This window comes from Pyrus communis, chromosome 14, assembly GCF_963583255.1.
Source record: "Pyrus communis chromosome 14, drPyrComm1.1, whole genome shotgun sequence".
NCBI classification, from domain to species: Eukaryota; Viridiplantae; Streptophyta; class Magnoliopsida; order Rosales; family Rosaceae; genus Pyrus; species Pyrus communis.
In genome coordinates this window covers 10,586,746-10,611,043 of record NC_084816.1, presented here as the reverse complement: position 1 = coordinate 10,611,043, position 24,298 = coordinate 10,586,746, and the positions used below count along the sequence as shown (strand labels likewise).

Below are 24,298 nucleotides of genomic sequence, written 5' to 3'. Positions count from 1 at the left end.
GGCTAGGCATGGATTAAGAAAGATGTATAGTGATTAGTGAGTGAGAACTATATTTGAAATTTAACATTATTTTGCCCATGTACAGTGTAATCAATTGCACATTTTATGTACAAGTGCAAGGGTAGTGTTCCCTTCCTCCTATTTGTTGTGGCATTAGACCTCAACATAAATTACTTGCACATATTGCAGTACAAATCGATAGCTTTAGTACCTCGCTGAATGCCGATCATTTCTGCGTCACACATTTCTGATCATCTTCAAACTATAAGAAATATTGGCTGCCCCCTTAAGAGTTATTTACTTCTAAAATCCATTCAGTGCACTCTTGGAGAAGTTGAAATTTCTGATGAATGGCAATCTTCCAAATTAACTCCATCTGGGTACGAAATTCAGTTGCGTTTTGCCTGCACTTATATGAGCCAGAGCATACACATTGCTCTGCTAAGCGTGCAGCTTTCACTTGGTGACACCTGAGGCATTCGAGATCTTGTAGGTGGTAAAGACGCTCTCTCTGCCGCACAATCTGAAGAAGGGCGTTCTCCATTACCTCTTTGTCATAAAGCTGCCCGCATTGTGGTACACAGCAACGCCATTCCCCAGCTAGAAGAGCTGAGTCACGGCACAAGTCCAGGTCTCTACAATCGTTGCAGTAGCTGTCAATAAGGAAAAAAAGAAGGATAGATATCAAGCAGCTTGAAAATTTTGATGTTAACTAGATCCAAGAAATTAAAGCAAACTCAGAAAGATGTTAAAAGTCTCGAATTTATAAATGGGGGACAAAGTCGAGAACCACCATCTAACTGGATGTGTTTCCTCAAAACAATACCACCAAAAAACAAAATGGCAACTACCAATACCATTTGACTCAAGACATCATCACATTCATGCGATCCTCTGTGGCTCGAAAATGCATGATCCCTAAGAAACCTTATTGAGTGCAATCTGTAAATTACAACAGGCCATTGCTTTTTTACTTTTATACCTGCAAATGACATTTGGTAAAGTGAAGGTTGGGCCGGGATCATGAAACTCTGCTTCGGGGGCAAACTCCCTCACACGTACAATCTTCAACAGATTCTTTCTCATTACCTGAAGAGAAAGGACACAAAGTGAATGTTACTTCACTTGCACAGACGATTTAAAGATCAAAAGGAAATCTACAACAACAGACAAAAAAAATTGCTTCCCTAACATGTTCAGATATACATTTGGGTCTAAGTGAGACTGCAACGTGTGACTTAGTAGCTAAATGGATGGCAAACTAATCAGTGAAAGGGGGTGCGAATATAGTTTCCCTATAATTAAAGCATCCAATTTTGTGCAAATATGATTAAGACTACATAGCATATGATTCAGTAGAGCAGATAATACCAAAACATCATGGACAACATTTTGGTCAATGGAGAAAACACCGCAGACGTGCTTGATGAACTCCAGTGCTGCATCCCCTCGGTGGATATTACCAGCAATTTGTGGCAGCTCAAGAGATGTATCACGGTCATTCTCTGATTTTTCCAGTTCCTTCATATGAAGCATGGTATCATGAACAATTCCCAGAAGTTTATCTGTAAAATATGAGCCAATCTGTGGAACATAAATCGGAACTAATCAGACCTTAGACAGTAAACCAATAAGCTGCACAACTTTTTCAAAATAATGTCATCATTCATACCTGTCCTTTAAGGAAATCTATCATATGAGACTCAAAAGTCTCAGCATCTGCTACAGTGATTGATGGCGTGCAAATGCTGTCACTCTGTAAAGATGTTCTAACTGCTGCCTGCTTCTGTGCATAATCCCAGGGAATATACAGATACTGAGAGACAATATAAACAAAGTGGTCCTGCAAAATGAAACCTGGATATTAACCAACCACAATCTCAAGATATACTGCTTGAATTGAAACCTGGAGTATGATTATAACAATTTTTTGGTCGGTCAGCATGTATACTAGGGCAAACTAATTATTTCAGTAACCAACCTGAATTTTCTTGGGCAAGTATTCAGCAATATTCCAGCTTGATACAATATCCAATTGAGCTTCACCATGCATGCTTCCTTCAGCTCTAACCGGAATTCCACCATAGTTAAACTATCATAGAAAGCCATGATGACTCAGACCAAAATGAAAAGACAAAGAAAGGCATGGTGAACACAAAAAGGTTCCAACTTATTAGTTCAACCAGTAAATGCATAAATGTCACACTTTAAAATCCACTAATATCTTTATGCTTTCCTAGTAATTTATTCAATATTTATCTTCCAAAATGACACAATTTATGAGGTGTTAGCAGACCCCGCAAAAATTAAGTGACATTCATGGCGGAATTGAAAATCATCTATTAGTGTATCATTAAAAACTTATGTACATTAAGAAGAATATGTCCTTATTCAAAAAATGAAGGGAGCATCTCCTGTAGCAGTAGCCCCACAATGCATTTCAAAAATTTAAATCGCCTTTATTTAGGTCCTTCAAGAGCCATCCAAGCAAAATACCAGCCATATCAGAAATTTCTTGGTCATATAATATTGTGCTGACAAAGACAGTCTGTCATGATGCTAACCAAATGATTAAACAATTTCTGGTTCATAATATTTTTCACATGGACCATCCTTGAAGGAGAATCTAAAAGTTGGATAGGTTTGCCCATTTGATTGCATGATAGAGATATGATGTTTTTTATTTTTCTAAAATGCAAACAATGTCACTCGAATCTTCCTTGTACAAAACAAAAATTGACAGTTTTGCTCTTAATGTGAGAGAGAGAGAGAGAGAGAGAGAGAGAGAGAGAGAACCTGATCCATGAAAAGCAAAGAATGCCAGAAGTGTAGTGGTTCAAGCTCTATCCACTCAAATAGTTCTCTACATTTCAATCACAAGGAATTACAACAAGAAAGATGAAGCATACCAAGAAATGTTTACTTGGCAGACAATCTGACAACATAAATTGCTTATGCTGCTAGATTGTGAATCTAAAGTCTGGACCATCGAATTGGTTGATTCTTAATTAAATCTGTGCTCTAGATTCACATTTGTCAAGAAAACATTACCCGACATAAAAACCGAGAAAACAACTCCAAACTAATGTCTAATACCAACCTCGTTTGCAGAGTTTTAAGCAAGCTATCACAATACGCTTTGGCAGCTGAAAGATCAAGTTTTCCTGTGTCTATAATAACCTTGTAGAAATTTGCGAATATGATCTTGGCACCCAATTTGCGGAACTCAGTCATTAAAATTGCAAGCACCTTTTTCATGACCTATTAAAATTTAACAGCAAAACCAAACCATAAACCCACTGATTAGGTCCTCTTTAAAACACAGACGGACTTGTATTCATTAAATCACCCAGCTTTAAGAAGAATAATAACTTTGACAAGGCTTCTTAACTTTTGTGAAAAGGCATACAATATTTTGTAAACATTATCTAAACCATTACACCCTAATTCATACTATAACTTCTGTACAATATAGCAAGGTTTGTAGCTCAAGTGGTTAAAAGAACTTACCCTTGCACCCAAGGTCTGAGCTAAGTGTAACTTCCCTTTCCCCCATTTTTGCATGTTTAAAGGAAAAATATAATGTTGTAAAAAGTGTAAGTTATTTTAAAAACGATTTACCTTATGAAGTATGCGGTGAAGAGATGGATCATGAAGCTTAGACTGGGGGCTGCATTATGAAGGAACCAGCACGTATATGAGTCAGAAATAAAGGAACAAGTAAACTAAGATGGGAACAATCCTTTTTTTTATTTTTTATTTTATTTTTTTTTTAATTTTATTTTAAGAACAAACGATATTATCTACACTAATGAGGTGGGGGAGTGGGCTAAGCCTCACAATGGGCTAGCAATAATGTGGTAAAATGGGAACAATCCTACATATTGAAAAAAAAAAAAATTGAAAGCAATAATAATTATATTATTTTGATAGGAGGGGAAGTAGTAAATACATGAGACAGAAAAGGAGCTATACTAAACAAGAGATGGAAACCTGCAAAGCCATCGATATAAATGTTGCAACAGTGCATCAGCGTACACATTTCCAGATGTAACTGCATTTGAAAGACACCTCTGAATCAACTGTTTCAGGACACGGAATGTAGGAGCACATGAGGTAGCTTCATCAAAGCCAACATGTGCATCAAAAGTATGTACTCTGGAGTTCACGTCTGATTCAAATCCTAGCAAAGAACCTCCTTCCATTTCATTCACCTGGTTGCTTTTTAAAAGAGCATTTACAGCTAGATGATGTATCTACATGGAAACATCATGTGGTTTTTAGTACAACTGACTCGAATTACACAAACTTGGGATATAACGGATTGACAATATTTTAGAACCTTTAGCTCCACAGTGACCTTCCTATATGCTCCAGGGTAAGAAAAATTAAGTTCACAGACCTGTTTCATGAAAGCCACAAATAAGTAAAGAACACGGAATCAAAATATTTGCTTCCTAAGAGACATTTTAGTACTTGAATATTAGTTATATACAATATTAGAAGGGATGGATCCCATTTTCTTTTCTTAACACCTTAATGCCCTTTTATATCTATTTTGAGACTAACCTCATCAGCAAAACATGAATCTTCTTCATTAATGCCTCCTAGATCTGGAATACCATCATCAGACATCCAAAGCACCTGTAAACTCAATATTCAAGATTCTACGGATGGGGAAAAGTTTCAAAGAACAAAGAAAGCAGTTCAAAGACATGCATTATATAACCAAAATCCTCACGCTAGCATGTATTAGACAACCACTAGACTCCAAAAACTAACTAGCACTTTATCAACGGGGAATATATGTTAAACTAACACTCTCAAACTCGCACATGGAGAGACAGGTGCAACCACAGCCTGCACCTTAAAGTTCAAAAGAAAAAAGAAAAATGGAAAGTGGAATTGGACATTTGAATCCAGAACCTCCGGCAAACCAAACGTTTGATAGTACGTTACGATGGGATACCACAATATTAATTGCTTGAGAATAAATCAGTAACTTATATCAAACTGTCAAAGGATTTAAACCAATGATCTCATATTGGATACATCTACACTATAATGTTCCAGTGGAGAAGAATACAGCCCAAGTTTATTAGACCATCCAAATAACTTTAAAGAGCTTCAGTCTTACTGCTACGAAATCAAGTAGTACGTTTGAAAACTTCAAGATAATGTATAAGATATTGGATTAAAAAAATACCTGTTGTTGATCACGTAGTGCTCTTGAAAAGAAGATATCTGCTGTATGTAAAAGCCAGTCAACTTCGAAATTTCCCAAAGGAACCTGCCAAAATAAGTTTGAGAAATTTATTTATCCACTATAAACAAAGAAGTTAAGAGAAAACTAATTTCTTTTTTTACAGAACTATAGTTATTACATGGGCATATCTTGAGAGTGAAATTCTCTCATTCAACCACTGAGGTGATGCAGCACAACGCTGCATTCCAATTTTTGCAGCCACTTGCTGCCACCCAAGAACCTGTATGAAGCAATAAAATGCTTTCAGCCCAATGCATATAAAAAATGCACTTGAAGAGTGAATCTCTTTAGATTGAATAAATTACCTGATAGAGACTATCACGAGCATTAGAGGGAATGCTCACACACGGAAAATCATCAAGAGCTCCTATACCTGACTTCATCATTTGAAAATTTGGGCATTCGATAACAGCAATTGTAGGTCCAGGATATTCATGTCTGCCAGACATCAAATCCACATAAGGAATTAACCGAGCTTCTATATAAAATTCTAGAATGCAATGCAAGAAAATTGGCAACCTACCCAGTCGAATGGCATATCAATAAAGCTCCAAGTAGAAATCATAAAATATAACGTCTAAAAAGTAGGTGAAAGATAATTAACATATGCTTCGAACAATGAGAACTAACATACATTCTCTGACCAAGGAGCTTGCATGCAACTTGAATTGTAGTTCACCAATGTCTTATGGATACATTTTTTTTTTTTTGGGTCAACTATGAAGACATGTTTACACCCACATATATTGGTAAATTAGCAAGATTGTAACTGTAATTGAGAAATATTATTATCCATTTACTTTGAGCCCAATAAGAGCATCTCACAAATCTATAGATGCTGGAAAATCTATCCTTATGATCAGGCAGAAACTCTGATAGGATGCAATTATCGTGGAAAACAATAAGAATTCTCCCTTCCCCTTAGATAGCCTCCTTGCAACAATGAAAATTCCTATGGAATCAAACCTGTACTCATTAATTGAACGGTGCAAAACTGTTTCAGCATCCTTGACGAATCCAACATAGTCCACCTAAAATTAGCTCACAAAATAAAGAGGACAAATATAAGAGCCATTGAAAGTTAAAAATAATAATAACAATAATACAAAAACCAAGAAACCTTCACCTGAAGAAATCAGCAAGTTTACCTTTATAATGATACCATTCCTAGGAGGTGGCTGAACTGATACTGCTTGGCAAGCATCACGAAATAATTTTTCCAGAAAAGATGGTGACAAATCTTTATTTTGATAAGGATTTACCACCACAACCTTTATTGTTGTTGATGCAGGAAAATAGGCAATATATATAGCTCGCCCTTCAGATGTGCTAACATTAATAAAATTAACATAAATTGCTATATATTTCTCAAAAGAAGATGAAAGCACAGAATAGATATGGATTTGGAAGAGCAGACAAATTATGATCAAAAGGTATCAAGTCTGATTATTAAAGAATGTAAATGGTCAACATAGAAGATAACAAAGCAAGTTGTTCATGATATGAGAAAACAAATGCAAGGGAAGCCGGAGTGCAACTAATAAAATAAAGGACTTCTGTAGTCTGACTAAAGAGACATTGACTTCTAATACTAGAAATTAATCCTCTATGATACATGGGATGTCAATTATTGATCCATCTTTGAAAGCAGTAAACAAAAATCCTCCAATGTATATCATATTATTATTAATACTAACATTTTCTTCAATGTATTTCTAATAAAAAAAAAAGAATCCAAATCCACAGGAGAATTGGCTACTGTCTAAGGACCCTAGGATGGTCGCTGGAATTTTCCAAAACTTACGCAAGTTCTGCCTCTGATATGATACAGCAAATTAAGGTTATTAATGCGCCACTGATTCCAATATCAGATACATTTGTGTGGGAAAACCTCCATGAGATGTTTTTACAGTCACCGGAACCAGTTCCCTCAAGTGGATAAAACACCCAAGGCAATGGCTCCATTTATTTGTTTAAGGATGGAAAACGTAATCATTATTATTTTTTTTGAACTGACATAATGATTATGCGTACAAAGGAAGCATAATCAAGTGTGGACCAGCAATCCACAAAAAACTACAAACTACAAACAGTCAGCCTAAAGAAAGAAAAACCACTACAACCAGGGTAAACAACAAATAAGCATGTCTAAGAAACAGCTGAAAACAAAAAATGGTCCCGAACTTAAAACAAAACAGTCCCCCAATCTACATAAATCAAATTAACTGTGAAGCTCCTAAAGTATGTTTGGTCGAAGACTCCCACAAAGGATTTAAATAAATTTTATAAAAGATAAAAACCTTGCTGTCCTTGAAGGTATAACTGCACAGCAAATAATAAATAACTCATATCAAATATCTAGAGCATATTAAATATAGATAAATTAAGAATAAAATGTATAAGAGAATTTATTCCGGTAAGAGAGAGAGAGAGAGAAAGAGAGAGAGAGAGAGAGAGAGAGAGAGAGAGAGAGAGAGAGAGAGAGAGGAGAGTAAAACTAAATAAATGAGATCAAATAAAAATGCCTCCCATATTTAAAATAAATAACAAACACTAATGGAAGAAATAAATGAGATCAAATAAAAATGCCTCCCATATTTAAAATAAATAACAAACACTAATGGAAGAAACAAGGGATAATATCAAGTGAAATATAAACACAGAAAAAATTATAGAAGTCCTTATTTCCAAAATGTAACATGCATTGCATTGGATGAGTGAAGTGGAATTTCTCTTTCTGAATTGAGAATGACACTTAACACAATTTTAACTAGAACTGTTATAATTTTACAATTCAGGTCTTGAAAGACTTAATTCAACCTCTCAGATGAGATATAGCAAACGATGACCTTTTTATTTTATTGTTTTAAACTGTATAATCAATATGGAAAATAAACTCTCCTGGCCCCCTCCAACAAAAAATTGATAAGGAGGGAGTGGTTAGGTGAGCTGCCTCGTTAGTGCTATAGAAAGTATGTTATGGTACCAAGTGAAATCAGAATTTCAACATGGAAACATTGCTTCACAATATCATATAATCAAGAACCTGACTTACAATTAACCTATAAAAACCCACCTCTGATACAGGTAAAAGAAAGAGATGGATTGATCCAGATATGAGCACTCTGTAGTTGTCTTCATGTGCAGTTCACTCACACTCCAACCATCTTGGACATTTCTTTTCTTAGCAGTTTTATCCACTTTGCAAACACAACCAATCTGAATGATTGCATTGAACTCCAAGGGTACCCTTGTTTCATATATTCCCTGGACAAATAATTGAATTTCAATCAAACTGAAATCTATCAAGGGATATCACTATGACAGCTACCTCAAATGAATATCATTGGTTGCCAAGAAGAGAAAATTCTAATTCAGAACTACAGAAGATAATCTTAACAAACTTAGAAGGCAAAATCATAAAACTATTCAGAATTATAGAAGAGAAATCTTGACCAAATTTGGTTTTAATCAGACTGAAAGAAAATTGAGAACTTGAAGTCAATAACAAAGTAATCCATCACCGATCCCAAAATCATAAGCTTAAGAAAAAGTGAGAAGGGGATAGTTGATATGAAAATCATGTACTGACCTCAACTTCTGGATCGCCAAGAAGAGCTGCAAGCTTTTTTCTAATTGTCCTAAACTGACCCTCGTCAATTGTAGCCTATTAATATTTGTACCGGAAAAAACGGATATTAAACCTCAGTAGAAAACAAGTAAAGAACCGCATTTTAGCAACCAGAAGTACCTCATATAGGTTGTAGATATGCCTTCCATGAGGAAGAGCCTTTTTGACATCCTTTACTGGAGGTATTTCTTCAGATATTTTATTAAATATTTTTTCAATAGGTGCTTTAGAATTAATGTAAAAAACTCTTGGAACAGTAACAGGGATCTTAAGCATGATTCCTTCAATAACCACCCAAGCGTAAAATTGGTCACCCTGAGAACCGGGCACTAGTTGTAATATCTGAAGCACAGAAATTAAGCAGTGATTAGGTAATTATTCAGGGATTTCCAGCCAAACTGATGAATCAAATGAGAAATACCTGCCAATGACAGCGTGTTAGGGCTTCTTCATGCCTCCTAAAATATGAATTCACACCTATTTTTCCCTGAGTTCCTTTCTTATTTCTACCACCACCAAGCAGCTCATTATTATCATGGTGAGCAGACCTTGCATCATTCAATCTGTCAAATTGGATGGCAATTTTCCTAAATGTTACTTCGTCAACACCATTAAGAAAATATGATCTAAGCTCAACGTAAGTACAGCTCACACCTATGAACGCAAAATAACACATGATGTTTTCATTGGAAGATCTGGATCAAGTTGGAAAGAGTTAGGGCTGACAAGTACTATCACATTACCAAGGGTGATAACAGAGATGGCGAGGTTAAAGCTACCTTAAACTGAAATCAAGACAGAAATCATCTAACGGGTTGAAATTATAGTATCTGGTTCCAATCGAATTTTGAATGGTGGCATTCATACTTAAATCACACACTCATCCTCTTAAATGAGGCAACCAAGTGTAGTTTTTCTGAACCTCTTAGATCTTTGATGGACTGAGATATGCAAACCTAGGAAGCTAATATGCAATAATATGACATAAAAAAAAAACACACACACAAAAAACACAAAGAACTGTTATCGAGGGTCGGCTAGCATTGCTTGCGTCTCTGTTTGATCCTTGGGAAATCCAAAGCACCATGTAGAATCGCACAGATTACATGAACTTGTTGAAACCCTGGATAAAACTCCAAAATCCTGCTTAAGATTTTTCTCTCAAACTTTAGCTCTCAAACCCATGTATGACTAGGATTATTAAACCTAGTAGAACTGGGGTAGTACTCCTTTCCTAAGTCGACTCCTAAACCAACTAGAAAAACAAAAGAACATAGGCTCGTGAAACCAATAGAAACGTTAGGCGCCAATTGTTTTTCCTGTTAGATTTTTTCTAATAAATGATTTTAATGAGCGAATCACAACACCAAGTCCAAGTATCTCCATAAATGATTGAATAGCATGTACAACGAAACAGGTCCGACTTGGTTTCCATTGGTGAGCCACCTCAGAGCCAATGGAAATCTGAGGGTTCTTTGTATGACAAGTATCCCCTATAGCAACCCCTCGAGACTGACAAACAGGATTTAACAGATCCAACAAATAATGATAAAATGAGGGAGCCCAAGTAAAGTAGTGATCAACATGCTAGATATAACTCAAAGCCTTAATGTACTATAGGATGCATTCATATATGTAAAAATCATCATGGTTTGCACCTGAAAATAAGATAATTGACTTTACCTTTCTACTGCTAAGAAGATATGCGTCTCATTCCAGGGAGGCATTAAGAAAATTTCTAGAAGTTTGTGAACCTTTAGCAGATGTCGATTTGCACTTGTAATCTCCCTAGGCTTTATACATATCTAATATGTAGGTAAAGACAAGAAAGTACCTTTGCTTTTTCCTCCTGTCAAGAGTATCTTTCCATTTTCTCTTCTTCGTTTCAAGCCAACCATGATAATCCATATTTCTATCAATGCACTGTAAAGGGACACCATTTTGCTCTTGACGCTCATTTTCGTTATTATTAGTTTGTTGTTGCTGTGAATCTATTTGGCAAGTTGTTTCAACTGAATTTTTCTTGCGATTGACTTCATAACAGCGAACAATTGGTCTGGGTCCATTTATGGAACTGTTTTTTATGTTGAAGTCTTCCAAATCATCAACAATCTCTTGATCAAGCACACGACTAGAGTCAATAGCATCACTGCTCTTTTCTAGCATATGATCCCTGTTCAATGACTTGAAGATATCAACCAACTTGCGCTGGCGAAATTTGTCCTCCTTCTCACGAACCTTCTTATGCAGCCAATCAGGATGAGCTACTCTAGGAACTGGATTTGCAACCTGAAGAAAATTCAATTGATTCAAGTACAGTTACAGAGAGAGAGACAGAGAGAGGTTCAGAAGCAATAACCTTTTGCATTGCAGCCGGAATAGTGACAATTTTCTGAATTGCTGAACCAAGGCGTTGTTTGTAATAGGTCCAGTCAATAATGGATCGAATGCCAACATCTGATGAAACCTTGCACCACCTCCGTACATAAAACTTCATAATTTCTGATAAGTTGAAATACAATCTCATTTTAGAATATTAACAAAAAAAAAATGCAATAAAAGAAATAATAGCAGAAGTTTTACCAGCATCTGTTTCAAATATTGCAACTGGAACAGCACGCTCACTAACAGGTGTGCCCTATTCAAGTTAACATCACAAAAAACTTTTAGATTTGCATAACCAAGAGTTGAAAAGAGATTCAAAAACCAGTATAATCGTAATACCATTTGCTTTCTCCAAGTCATTAAAGAGATCTATCTACAATGGGAAAGAGAACCATACAACCCCGAGTAAACTAAATTGCAAAGATAGTAAAAATTTCAATGTTGCAAGAAAGCAAGTACAAACTGAAGAGTCCATAAAACCCTTGACTGAAAAAAATCAAAATTACAATCAATTCAAAACTTTCACCAAATTAAAATGAGTCACTCTAAAAGGGTATAAAAATGCTCACTCTCTCTCTCCATCTTCTCTTATTAAGATATTTGGGTAGTTGAATTTGATGAAATTACCGTTCCAGGTTGCCAATGTGCCACGAATTGGTATGTGTGACCCGGTTCAGAATTCGAAGGAGGTGAGCAATTTGAGTAATTCAATAAGATATAAGTAATCTTAGATAATATTGAATTCCCTATCATTCATATTCCTTGTAAAGGTTAAGCTCCAAGAATTCAGGTGAGGAATGAGGATAAGGAAGTTAAGGAGACACGTCCTGACCCAATTGCATTCTCTTTCTTTCTTTCTTTCTTTTTGGTTCTCCTTTTTTATTTTTTGTTAAACAATACCTGAACTGAGGGCGTACCAATGCATTAATAGCTGTTCTCTCAATTTCATGAAGATGATTATCCAATGAAAGAAGTTTCCAACTTATGTACCTTTGGTTCACATGCAACTATATACTGGCAACGCAGTCCTTTCTCTTTGACCATCGTATCACCAAGAAAATCAGCAAGACGTCTTGCAGTGGTCACTGCACATGACTTTTGCTCTCCATAGTCTACTAAAGACTTGCTCATGGTGCTTGACTCTGATATATAATCCAGCAATTCACTGTCTGCAATATCCTTTCCTTGATTCTGAGAGAATGGAGGATTAAAAACTTAACTTTAAACTACACATTTTTTCAATCTTGAATTAATCAAACTATTAGCATCCTTGAGTAATACAATATAAAAAAAGAAAGTCCCTCAGCACATGCTGGGGAATGTTTCGACTTTTACACAAAACTTTGAAGATTAAAGACAAAACACTAAGAGTTTACATACATCAAGGAGATCAAGCCAACGGTTGGCGACAGAAGCAACTGCGGAATAGCATTCCTCTAAAGTAGAACCGTGAAGGAACTTATCAAAAAGCTCAGCCTGAAAACAAGAAAGGTATTTTACATGTTGGCAATTACTAGCCTCATGAATTTTTAAAAGAACAAATATGTAATACTAAGAAATTAAGCAATAGGAACGTCCAAGCTATTACTTAAGTTCCACCATAGAAGAGGTTTAACAATAAAGGTGTCAGTTTGATGACAGGTTAAGAATAGAAATGCTATCTGTTGCAGCTTTATCAGATGGCTCATTTGAAGACTTTTTTTTTTTTTTTTTTTTTCTGTTTTTAATCGTCTCCTACGTATTCATAGAATGTTACAAGTAAAAGAGATACCTGGAAAACTTTTATGAGCTTCAGCTCACCCCTACGCTTGATCTCAAAACCTTTAAGTTCAGCAAGGGTCCCATCATCATTAAAAACAGCATATCGCTTCTTTATTAGAATGCCTTCTTCTTTAGAAGCAGGAAGAATCATTGCCTGCATGAGAGCAATAGTTTAGATTCAAATTACATGAACAGGAAAAGTCAAAACAAAATAAAAACATACTATTCTGTGTTACCTTGTATGGTCCATCCACTTCAAATTCAATTGAACACTCACTATGAGTTGTGTAAGTATTCTTATAAGGATCTGTAAGAGTCTGGTAAAAATGGTGGTAAGAAATTGGAAGAAATGTTATAGTTAAGCAAACAAGAGAAACCAAATTACATATTCTAAACATTTTGGCAGTGTCATTCACAACACAGTAAATATAATCAACATAGAACTATGTTCCAAGCTGACCTGGTATTGGTCATTTGTATTGTTTCTTGCCACATCAACGTTAAGCATTACACAGGGATATGAGATAGTCAGCTTCTTCTTCGTGTCTCTGAATATGAATTTCCCATATTAGTGAGCAACGCTGGAGGAACAATATAAACACTTACCTAGTAGAAAGGAAAGTAGCATCACAAATGAAATGACCAGAGAGCACCAAAACTTTTTTTTTTTTAGTGAAATCAATGGTTATACACATACCAAAGATGGGTGCCATTATGGTATCCATATAACCAAGTGAATTAAGAAGAGAAAAGTCATACTTTGTTTTGAATATAAAGTTCTCCGGAAAAGATCCAGGAAGCGCACACCAGATACCATCTGTGTCTAACTCAAGAGGTTTTCCAATTTTCTCAACCAGCAAGCGAGCATTTTGAATAATTTTGGCTCCGGTATATGTAACTACTCCAGCCATTTCCATAGAATACCATCTCGCACCCCTGAATTAACATACAAAAGCATCAGCAAATGATAACTAGAAGAGAAAACCAAGTTAAAAACAAATATGTCCTAAAAGAATACAAAATAGAAAAAGATATTCAACTCACTTGCGCATGACATATCCATAAAAGGAATTAAGTATACACTTATGTGCAAGTTGTAATGAATCGTAAAGCACTACCATATCCTGCCAATAGAAACATGGGACCAGTTTAAATAAAATAAGCTTTTTTTTTAACGTAAAATTTCAAAAACAGAAAAGGAGAGAGGGGAGAGAGAGAGAGATAGGCTTAAGAATTTCATACTTGTGCTTCCTGGATTTTTATAGAATTTCCACTAGCCTTGGCTTCGGAAAGCTTCCCCTTCCAAACCTTATTAAGCCCTTTGTACTCATACCTTCTATCTCGAAAGCTTGAAGAAGATCAAAAGAACATAAAATTCAGCACAAAAGAGAAAAAGAGACATTTATAAAATCAATTATGTTTCAAAATTTGAGTAGATTCGATATATTTCTGAAGGAGTTTTCTTCCTTTTTGTTAGTATTTGAAGACGAAAATGGTTGCCCTTCATAAGATACAAATAGAGTATTTAAAATATAACAAAATCAAGCTGCTCACCTACGAACTGTATCAACATAAAATGAATTTTCCCTCATGCAGATCCCTGCTTCCCGAACTTCACTGACTGGCTTGTCCACTACTCGTCTATACGCCTATCCAAAATTAAAATGTTAGGTATTACTTGGGAAAATATTGTGCAGTGTAAAGAATATACCTTCTGACAGTATTTTTTAAGGCGCTCTTTGAGCCTTGATTGTTGTTCCATTTTAGGCAACTCAAGAAAAGATTTTGACGGCTTGGAATTGCCACCATCAACAAACTCAGACTCAATTTGCTTCTTCAAATGATAATAGTCACTGCAATTGTTTAAAATGATTTTCATACACAATAATTAGTAACTCAGTTAAAAACCCAAAAGTATAGACAGAGGGAGAAGAAAAATAGAAGGAAAATATTAAAAGAAAATACCTTTTCTTTGCCATGAATATTTCTCCACGCCAAACCCATTCAAGCTTGCGAAGACATGTTTTACCTGGACGATTGAAATCACAAGCAGTGCAAATCTCGTCTGTAACTATTGATGATGGCTGGAAATAAACAACTGTCGTTACTATTTTACATTTATGGAATCTTCAAACATGCAAAAGGAACAGCTACAACAACAATCTGACAATGCAAATGGGAGAGAGTGCAATCTTGCTGACAATATTGGTGATGATCATCAGAGCTGGACTACTAAAAAAGGAACTTTCTATACAGAAACAAGATAACCAGATATGAACAACCTAAATCAATGACCCTTTTAGTGGACACTTTCCTACCGATGTTAAACTGAACAAAGATAGAAAGGCATGAATCATATAAATGAGATATGAAATTGCTGAAAGTAATTTATTAACCAGCACACCTGAAGTCTGTTTGTCAAAATGATATTGGGATACATTGCAGCAACATCCAGATGATAAATAAGGGGGCACTCTTCACGTATAGGTTCATCTCGCAACCCCACAAGCTACAAATAAGGAAAGGAAGTCTTTGATGAGAAATTATTGAAAAGATATTATTACCACCCTAAGCATATCTCAATGAACATTCACTCTTGAAAACTAGGTGAACGACTGATTAGTAAAGGATTCAAATTCAGGGCAATAAAAAGCTAGGGGTATTCAATATCAAATCCAATCAAATTTGATCCATTTCAATGAATTTCACAGATTGGATTGGATCCCTGAAATCAAAACTTAACATGATTGCATTGGATGACGGATTTCCCTGTGAAATCCAACTCAATATAGTCTGCTACTTCTTTGGTCTTATAGCCTTTTGAAACTAAGAAATGATGAAGGTTTTGAGCCATATGATGGAATACAACATCTGCTTGAAGAAAAAAAAAATTGAACAGTACCTTTTCCAATATAGAACTCTTTACTTCTTCATAATTGGATACTGAATCAACGTCCATCTTACCCTCTACCCTTATAGCATATTGAAGATCTCGATCAAGATTGTTGATCAATTGCTGTAAACCAGAATTCCCAAACCGTATATTAAATACAAATGTATAACGCGTTTTTTAGCATTTGTAGTTAACCCTTTCTAGCATTACAAATAGCAATGGAAATCAAGAAAAAGCTATCCTACAAATAACTGTAGAAACAATCAATGACATTTCCTTACAAACTTTATGCAAAAAAAAAATTGAGATTCAGACCATGATACACTCATATAAGCCAAAATTACACGCGGAACCCACAGATTATGCACACTACAACCACCGAAAAACTGTTTGAATTATATACAATCCTTTGGAAAAATACAGAACACTTCATACGGATGTGATTGCTTCCATAAACAATGTACCTAGAATTCCACAAGTTTTCAAATGGAAATTAACATTAAAATAGTTTGCCACACACATTGATGCTTGGATTCTAAATGTAGTGCATCTAGGGTTTATTTACTCTCTTTTTTTCCTCATAAATTTCTCTTCCCTTAACATTTTCAGTTTAAAACGAAAGACTGTTTAGACTGATAGGTGATACTGAAATATGATTAGTGCAAAACATTCTAAGTTCCACACGAGGCAAAAAGGGATAATGCAATGAAGACTTAGCATGTGTTTCCACATTTTCCACCCCAGACGTGGTTCAGAATAGATTGGTTCTAAGAAGTATATTGTATGCTAAATGTGTCGAGATATTCTGCCGTTCACCCCAATTGGGTTTTGATTATCATCTTGATAGTTTTAACAAATTCTTTACTAGTGAGTAAATAATGTGTAGCCACCTGTTTCCTGGAGAAAAATAGAAATTTCAATTTCAATAAAGAGATACATTTGATTATTGTGCTCTGTAGACAAATCCAATATGGCTTCACAGAAAATGGCCAGTTTTTAGCACATAGCTGTTTCCGGTTCCGAAAATTGAGTCAATGAAAATAAATCAAATTCAGCATATGTCAATGTGGTTATGAATGTTATATAGAGCATAACAAACATAACAAAGATGAGCTTCTAGTCATGTAATGCATCAATATGCAAAGATGATGCATCAATCGTTAATACGAAATGATGTCAAACAAATGATAGTGCACAATGAAAATTAGAAATGATGGCAAACCAATCAATGAAACCAGAACTTATAAAACAATGGAAAGAAATATTGTACTGAATGATGAAAACATACCTCATAGGCAGAGCCATCAAGCTTAAAGCTAGTTGGAATATCAGATCTAAAAACACCACTCTCAAGGCATTCAACATGGCCACCTATATAAGTCTCACTCTCTAAAAGGTGATTTTTATAGAACTTTTCGGGATCAGATTGATGTTTGTTAGGGCAGATAACATTTGCCTTGTATGCCTGCATAAAATGCAAAAAAAATTTGTCAAAGAGAGATAAAGATAATAGCTGAAATATCAAAGATTATTTTTTTTTGGGTAGAGAACTATAGAAAGTTTGCTTGAAAAGGACATAGAGTAGCACACCTGGACCATGAGAAGCATTTCACAAAGAGTTCCACTACCCTTGCGCAAAACCTCGTCCGGAGACATTGGAATAATAGTTGCGAGAGAGAAAATGAATGGATGCACATAAGTCATATACAAGTAATAAGTCGCAACAGCATCAGAAACAGAATAGGATGCCATCATCTGTGATTACATGTTCAACCAAATAGAAAAAGATTATCAGAAATATTCCTGTTACAAGAATGTGCAAAGGAAACACACTTCAACTGAGTATCTACATACACACACATATCCACCAGCATGTAATGGAAGGAAAAGATGAATACAAACTGGAAACCTAAAACAATCCCAAATCTTGCAGAAAATAATCAATCGACCCAGTATAGGAGCCAGATACCATCATACCAATGCTCAAGCATGAGGGAATTTGATAATTTATCAGCCAGAAACTAAGAGTATGTCCATACAGAATTACAGATGCACACACCAACAATTTGATTAATCAACAAATTTTGTTCAGTGAGCTTTTTTACACTTGTCCAGTCATCAGTATGCAACCCTTGACTGAGGACTGAATCTACAAAGAAACAAAAGAAGAACAATGCCAAGGTAATCAAAGGACATCATCATGCAAGCTGCAATATCATCTAGGGGACTTAATTTATTTCTTCCAGCTCATATACATGTCACCATTTCCAATTCTTCAACCTTTCCTATCTCAAATACACCATGCCAAAACATTCCTGAAAACAAAAACAAACAAACAAACAAAATCATTTGCACTCATCCACACCTGAGGTTTCTCCTTTGCAAAGCGAACCATATCCTCAGGATTCACCTCCAGGGGATGATAACCTAACTTTGCCTTTGTAACAGCCTGAAATAAAATTTAAATTATACACAATCAAACTTTCAAGCCACAAAACAAATACTTGGAAACAAATGAACATACTACTTTTTCATCTGGTTTACACAAGCATAATTGAAGTTCAAAGATTAATTCTTTTTATATCCTACAGAGTTATTATTTGTACTGGGCGGGAGCTGATTTCCAAATCCAAAGAAGATGGGGGACTGGGAATTGGAAATTTTCTGGTCAGAAACAGGGATCTTTTAGCTCAGTGGTTGTGTAGGTTCCTCCGAGAGAGGAGTTTTTAATGGCATTCTGTAATTTTTAGTAAACAGAGGTTCACCAATGGGTGGGACTCCAAGACTGTTGTGAGGGGCTCCAGCCGGTTCCCCTGGAATGATATTTCTGGGGGTTACAAGTTACAACTCTTTCTTGAGCTGCTGCGTATTTGTGTTGGGGAATGGTGAGGATATTAAATTTTGAAAGGACAAATGGAGGGGGGAGAATATCTTCGTGGCCTTGTTTCCTAGACCATATAATTTGTCCAGACATAGGAATCGGTTCACCTCAAGCATTGTTGTCTCTAAGAATGGTGTGCAGAAATGGGATCTGGAATTTAGGAGAAATTTGAATGATGCTAAAGCGGATGATTTGTCCTCAATGCTTTCTATCTTGAAGAAGAAAACAATGAGGTCAAATTGGACAATCATACCTTAAGGCCCTGGCTCCCCTGAGGAAGATAACTATCACGTTTGACCCATGCAAAACAGTCAAGATGGCAAGCAAATTTAGCTCGGCATTCCCCCTGATTCTTGTCACATTGAAATCCAACCTCCTGCAAGCACAAGGGCAGGGGAGAGGTAAAATAGAAGAAATAATTAGTGGAAATCTGAAATCACAATACATAGGAAACACGAGAAAAATGATAATATCAATGTCACACAAGCCCTTTATGTTGTGAAATTTGTCAATTGTAAAAAGCACAAGTATCTTAGATAATGAGGTTTTTGAGAGTTAATTCAAGATTTTCATTTCAGCATGATACCTGAAATAATTTAAACTGAGTGATGTTTAATTGTTTATACACTCTGTACCTGAAATTTCATACAGAAAGCTTCTACCAAACCGTACCAATCTGATTGTGGTTCATGTATATACTTTTACATTAAAAGCACTGATAAATGAAAATAAATCAATCAGTATGACATTCATGTCCATAAGTTTTCTGATTGGACAGTAAAGGAGTTTTGCTAAAAGTTACAAGCCATAGCCCACTCCATTCTTTACATAATATCAAAGAATAAGCAACTTCTGCAAGCACTGAAGATGAAAAATTTAAGTTCTAATCTCCTTGGTATTTATTTCAAATTTTCAGTCTAGAAGTTTTGAATTCTATTGCTGTTTTGTTTAAGAAAGTAACTCACAAAAGTAGCAACATACATCATTCAGTTTAAACCCATGATACGCGGCTCTGGTTTCCAGGAAAGGCCAGTCGAAAAAATCACCATTGTATGTGACATAAATTCCAGGCTTCACCTCCCGCATATGGCAAAACCATTTTCTTAGAAGTTCTAACTGCAACAATGACCATACCATTTGCAATCATATCAATTGCAAAAATTACATGTAATTAGAATTGTAAAACCCCTTATACAAACCAAACTAATTAAAATGACATTTAAGGGGAGGTAGGTGGGTGTTTCCATGGATATCAATACCTCATTCTTCACATTTGTCACCTTGAAAAACCCTTCAAATTCTGGTTTTGGAGTGTACTCCAAATCCTCTATATCATCCCCAACACACTGCAGATAACAAAGAAATTCAACCTATCATTACATACATCTAATGATATTTTTATTGGAAACTTAAACCTATCAACCTTCAAAGTTAAAACTTCATATCCCAACAGATTGCAGATAACAAGAAAATTAAGCGTATAACTACATACATATTAATTCTTTTTCCTTTTATAGGAAACTTAAACCTATCAACCCTTTAAAGTTCAAGCTTATTGCACCCATTTAAATTACAAGAACACGAAAAGAATAATGGTGCCTATGGTAGGAAATGACAAGAGTGATATTTTTTAATAAAAAAAATGCAAAACCTTGATGGGAACTCTTTTTAAAGAAGGATTTCTAATATTATTACATATCCTTGGCAAATGGGAACACAAACTGTTTGTTGAATAAAGTCGAAGATAATTAATTAAGCAGCTCCAAAACCAAGGATGTTAAAATGGAGTATCTAAACAGAAAAATATAGCGGCTGCAAACATTCCTTATGACTATGCACTCTTATTTGTGGCCACATACAAGAGGCATCCCAAATGCTAAACATGGACAAGGGAAGAAATTACTATAAGGATGTGAATCTTACCTCTCTGTTAATAATCAAGTAACCTTGTCCGTCAACCATGTATGAAATCATCATTATTAAATCATATTCAGCATCTGGAAATTTCAAAGGTAGCTTCGTCGTCTCAATATCAAATGCACAGACATGAACTTCAGCACGCTGGAGAAGATCTGTCCTCATCTTAAGCACAGAACCACTACTGGATACACTAACATCGTACCACTGCCCACATCGTACATCTGAGTGGCAAGAAATTTGAAAAGGGATGAACTTCAGAAACTAAAGCAAACAAAAAAGTCAAGAAAGCAGCAGGATGTAGTGTAAATCACCATTGTCAATGGCAAAGCGGACATGGTAAGGAACATCATATTCACGAAGATCAACAATACAATCTAAAAAATCTTGAGTCCTTTGTTCTCTACAAAACCAGCACCAAGAGGATCAGAAAACAAAACAAGCAGTTCAATTGAGCAGCAAACCAAAAGCTACCAAAAGAAAATGGCAAGGTACCATTCTGACCAAATAAGGTATCTAAACAAAGTGAGCTCCACATCCAAAAGGAACAAGAATCAAGACAACGTGACCTCACCGTTTCCCAATTAATATTGACTCATAAGCTTCTGCAGCATCAAATTTGGCGCGGTTTCGTTCGACGACATGTAGCAAGTCACTCTTGATGTTCATTAGTTGTTGAACATTATCAAACGATAGCTTTAGGTAGGACTTGCGAAGGCCAGACAAATGATTTTTCTGTGAAGTACAGAAACATATTAGAATACACACATTTGGAGATATATATGTGAAAGAAATAATGAAGTGCAATGAGCTCTACAATAGAAGCATATATAGAAAAATTTGAATAATATCCAATCTATGTTTTTGTATGCTGCATGCCTCAAATAAGTTAATGTTACAATGCACAAGAGGAGCCATATCATAGAAATTGTCTGTAAGTGTAGAAAACTCCTAACATATTCAAAGACCAGAATTAAACAATTATCCATTTACCTTGAAATACTTGCCAGCAATGCCATAGCAAAACAAAAGAACCAACCCAGTACAACTAAATCAATCAGCTGTAATCTCTTAGATGAGATAAAAAAAATAAAAAAATAAAAAAATAAATCCTCTTTCAGAAACAAGAATATTTATGCCCGAGGGCTTGAGGAGAGTGTTTGGAATTACTTCAAAAGGTGAAGTTGTTGAAAGATTAAGCCACCTATGCATATCAAGAAAGGAAGAAGTAAGACAGGGACATGTCAGCTTGGAAGTTTTAGAGTCCATGGTTTCCACATATGAATTGATCGTAAAAGCTTTGTTGAAAAAGAAAACAAATCGATCGTGTATATCAATCACCATAAAATGGAAAATTTTTACAGAAAAGACAGACACTTATCATGAATACATAGTACTTCCAACTAGATAATGAATAGAAAATGATTTCAAAGTAGACAGAATGTCAAAATCAAACTCAAACTTGCCTAAGCAAAACATGCCTAGGGTCTACCAGGCATAGGTCAATTCAACTCAAACTTGTCATAATTGAATGTCAAAATAGTTATAAAAAGGGAAAATAAGTACCAAAGACTAATAAACTTGGTCAAGTTTTATAAGGTTACTTACAAGATCAAGATCTTCTTTCTGCACTATTTGAACATCAGCAATTTGATTTTGATAACGCCGTCTCAAATATGCTTCAACGTCCATTTCCATTTTCTCCTAAAATGAAAAGGTCATCATCATTGTAAAGATAACTAATGATCGAAGAAACTTTGCAGAATCAAACATATAAGTTTGGTAGAAACCTTTGTGGCTGCATAGAAATAAGGGCGAAACCTGTATTTTGACTTAAAAGTAGAACCATCCTGCAATTAAGTTAGAAAACAGCTAAGTGATTCGCCAAAACAATTAACCACCATAAAACATAACAAATTATACCAAAACTTCTTTACAGAATGTCTTACCTGAGAAACGAAATACAAATCGACACAACTATATACTTTACGGGTGTCTTGATCCTCCCAAGATGACTGCAAAATTACAAGGAAGCATCTATAATTCCCAAATGACAATACTTTAAGATAATTGAACTCAAATATCCATCATGTGGTTGCACCAAATTACAATAAATAAGTAAAAACCGAGTAATTGTAAACGAGCTTTTCAATTCATCCCATTTCCATAATCAAATCGCTCTGAAATGGAAGATCAAATGGGGCAAAATTCGACTGGTAGAGAATCAACTTACGGTGGCGAAATTGAGCAACCAGCCGAGCCTGGTATCGCCTTCGGAGAACAGATCGAACCCTAGCTTGGACTCCAGCTCCTCCTCGGCGGTCCGCATGACCTTCTGCTTCCTGGGGACCCATGAGTCGCCACGGTCCCGCTTTCGGCTCTGGTAGCCACTCATTGCTTTGGGCTGTTGAAATGGATATCCGTCTGAGATTTTGGGGGTTCAGACTTCTGAGAGACAAAAGCTGAGAGAGAGAGAGAGAGAGAGAGAGAGAGAGAGAGAGAGAGAGGGGTTTTGGAGGGATGAAAGCGTTTTCCCGCCCTTTGTACCTACTGTATTTATTTTTATTTTATTTCGGTTCAATGACGTAAGTAACCCTTAAGATAAGAAAATTTATGAACAGTGCCACTCTTTGATATTACCCTCGTATATAAGTCGTAGGCCAATACCCCGTTTACACATCAGTCCATTTTTTTTGCAAGACTTAGAAAATAAATAATTCAGATCGTTAAATTGGATATAGAGTGAGCATCATAACTATTCTCCATTTTACATTCAAAGTGCATATTTAAATTACACATCTGAATTAGATTTGTTAGATCTTGTTACGGTAAATTATTTAACGACTTTTGTTAAGTGAAATTCAAACGTGTACATTTGATGTGCACAAGAGAAAGCCTCATATTTCTTGAGAGAATGGGTCTGAATAAAAGAATTGATAAATGAGGAGTGGAGGAGTTATTTAGTACTATATTGGTTCATTATGGTTCGCCAATTGTGTAACTTAGTGAAAAACAAAGATATATGCGGTACAAGTAATTTGGTGTTTTACCAATTAACAAACAAAATATAGTCACATAATTAATAATAGGAATTTAGGGGTGGTATGGATTGTGATAGACTTTGTTTGACTGTCAAATTCAAGTGTATTCAATACAGACTTTTAATGACACACTCTGACCGAGATCAGGGCATGCTGGCCGTCACGTGGAAGTGACGTAACCATGTGCACAGTGCGGAAGCTAATAAATAATAATAAAAATATGAATAAATAAAAACCCAGTTAAACACAAAGTAATAACATACATATGCAAGCCTAAGTGTAAGAAACAAAGTTCAGAGCACGGAAGATCTAGTGCAGTCCGAGAGAAACAACACTAAATAAACACACCCAAAGGTGGTCCTATACTAGTGATAATCTATCAGATAAGCCAGGAAAATCCTCTGGGAAGCCACCAAAAGCGCTAGCCAAACTAGAACCTGGAGGGGCGCAAAACAGAAAGCGTGAGTGGGCAAAAACAAAGCTTTTCAAAAACCATTTCAAAAACAAAGTTCTAACCCCTCGC

General features: G+C 35.5%; 1 protein-coding gene across 1 annotated transcript; it reads right to left on the bottom strand.

The window, feature by feature from the left end:
• Window positions 1-13: 13 nt before the first annotated feature.
• Window positions 14-23,213, bottom strand: LOC137715953 (DNA polymerase epsilon catalytic subunit A-like). Its single transcript, XM_068455321.1, has 49 exons — window positions 22,968-23,213; window positions 22,684-22,749; window positions 22,525-22,584; window positions 22,343-22,438; window positions 21,309-21,469; window positions 21,049-21,137; window positions 20,741-20,958; window positions 20,077-20,163; window positions 19,799-19,933; window positions 19,071-19,193; window positions 18,302-18,385; window positions 17,527-17,691; window positions 17,225-17,401; window positions 15,946-16,059; window positions 15,448-15,552; window positions 15,009-15,127; window positions 14,755-14,896; window positions 14,598-14,692; window positions 14,286-14,391; window positions 14,088-14,167; window positions 13,803-13,979; window positions 13,504-13,591; window positions 13,280-13,360; window positions 13,054-13,197; window positions 12,663-12,758; window positions 12,273-12,473; window positions 11,481-11,535; window positions 11,257-11,399; window positions 10,732-11,186; window positions 9,319-9,460; window positions 9,018-9,239; window positions 8,859-8,933; window positions 8,343-8,533; window positions 6,415-6,595; window positions 6,233-6,297; window positions 5,572-5,704; window positions 5,385-5,486; window positions 5,207-5,290; window positions 4,570-4,644; window positions 4,343-4,402; window positions 3,994-4,256; window positions 3,622-3,670; window positions 3,101-3,261; window positions 2,797-2,863; window positions 1,982-2,092; window positions 1,673-1,843; window positions 1,372-1,584; window positions 983-1,089; window positions 14-653 (listed from the first exon to the last, which is right to left on the bottom strand). Exons 1-49 carry the CDS (start codon window positions 23,127-23,129, stop codon window positions 287-289), a joined length of 6,663 nt encoding a protein of 2,220 aa, XP_068311422.1. The 5' UTR covers window positions 23,130-23,213; the 3' UTR covers window positions 14-286.
• Between the last annotated feature and the right edge of the window lie 1,085 nt (window positions 23,214-24,298).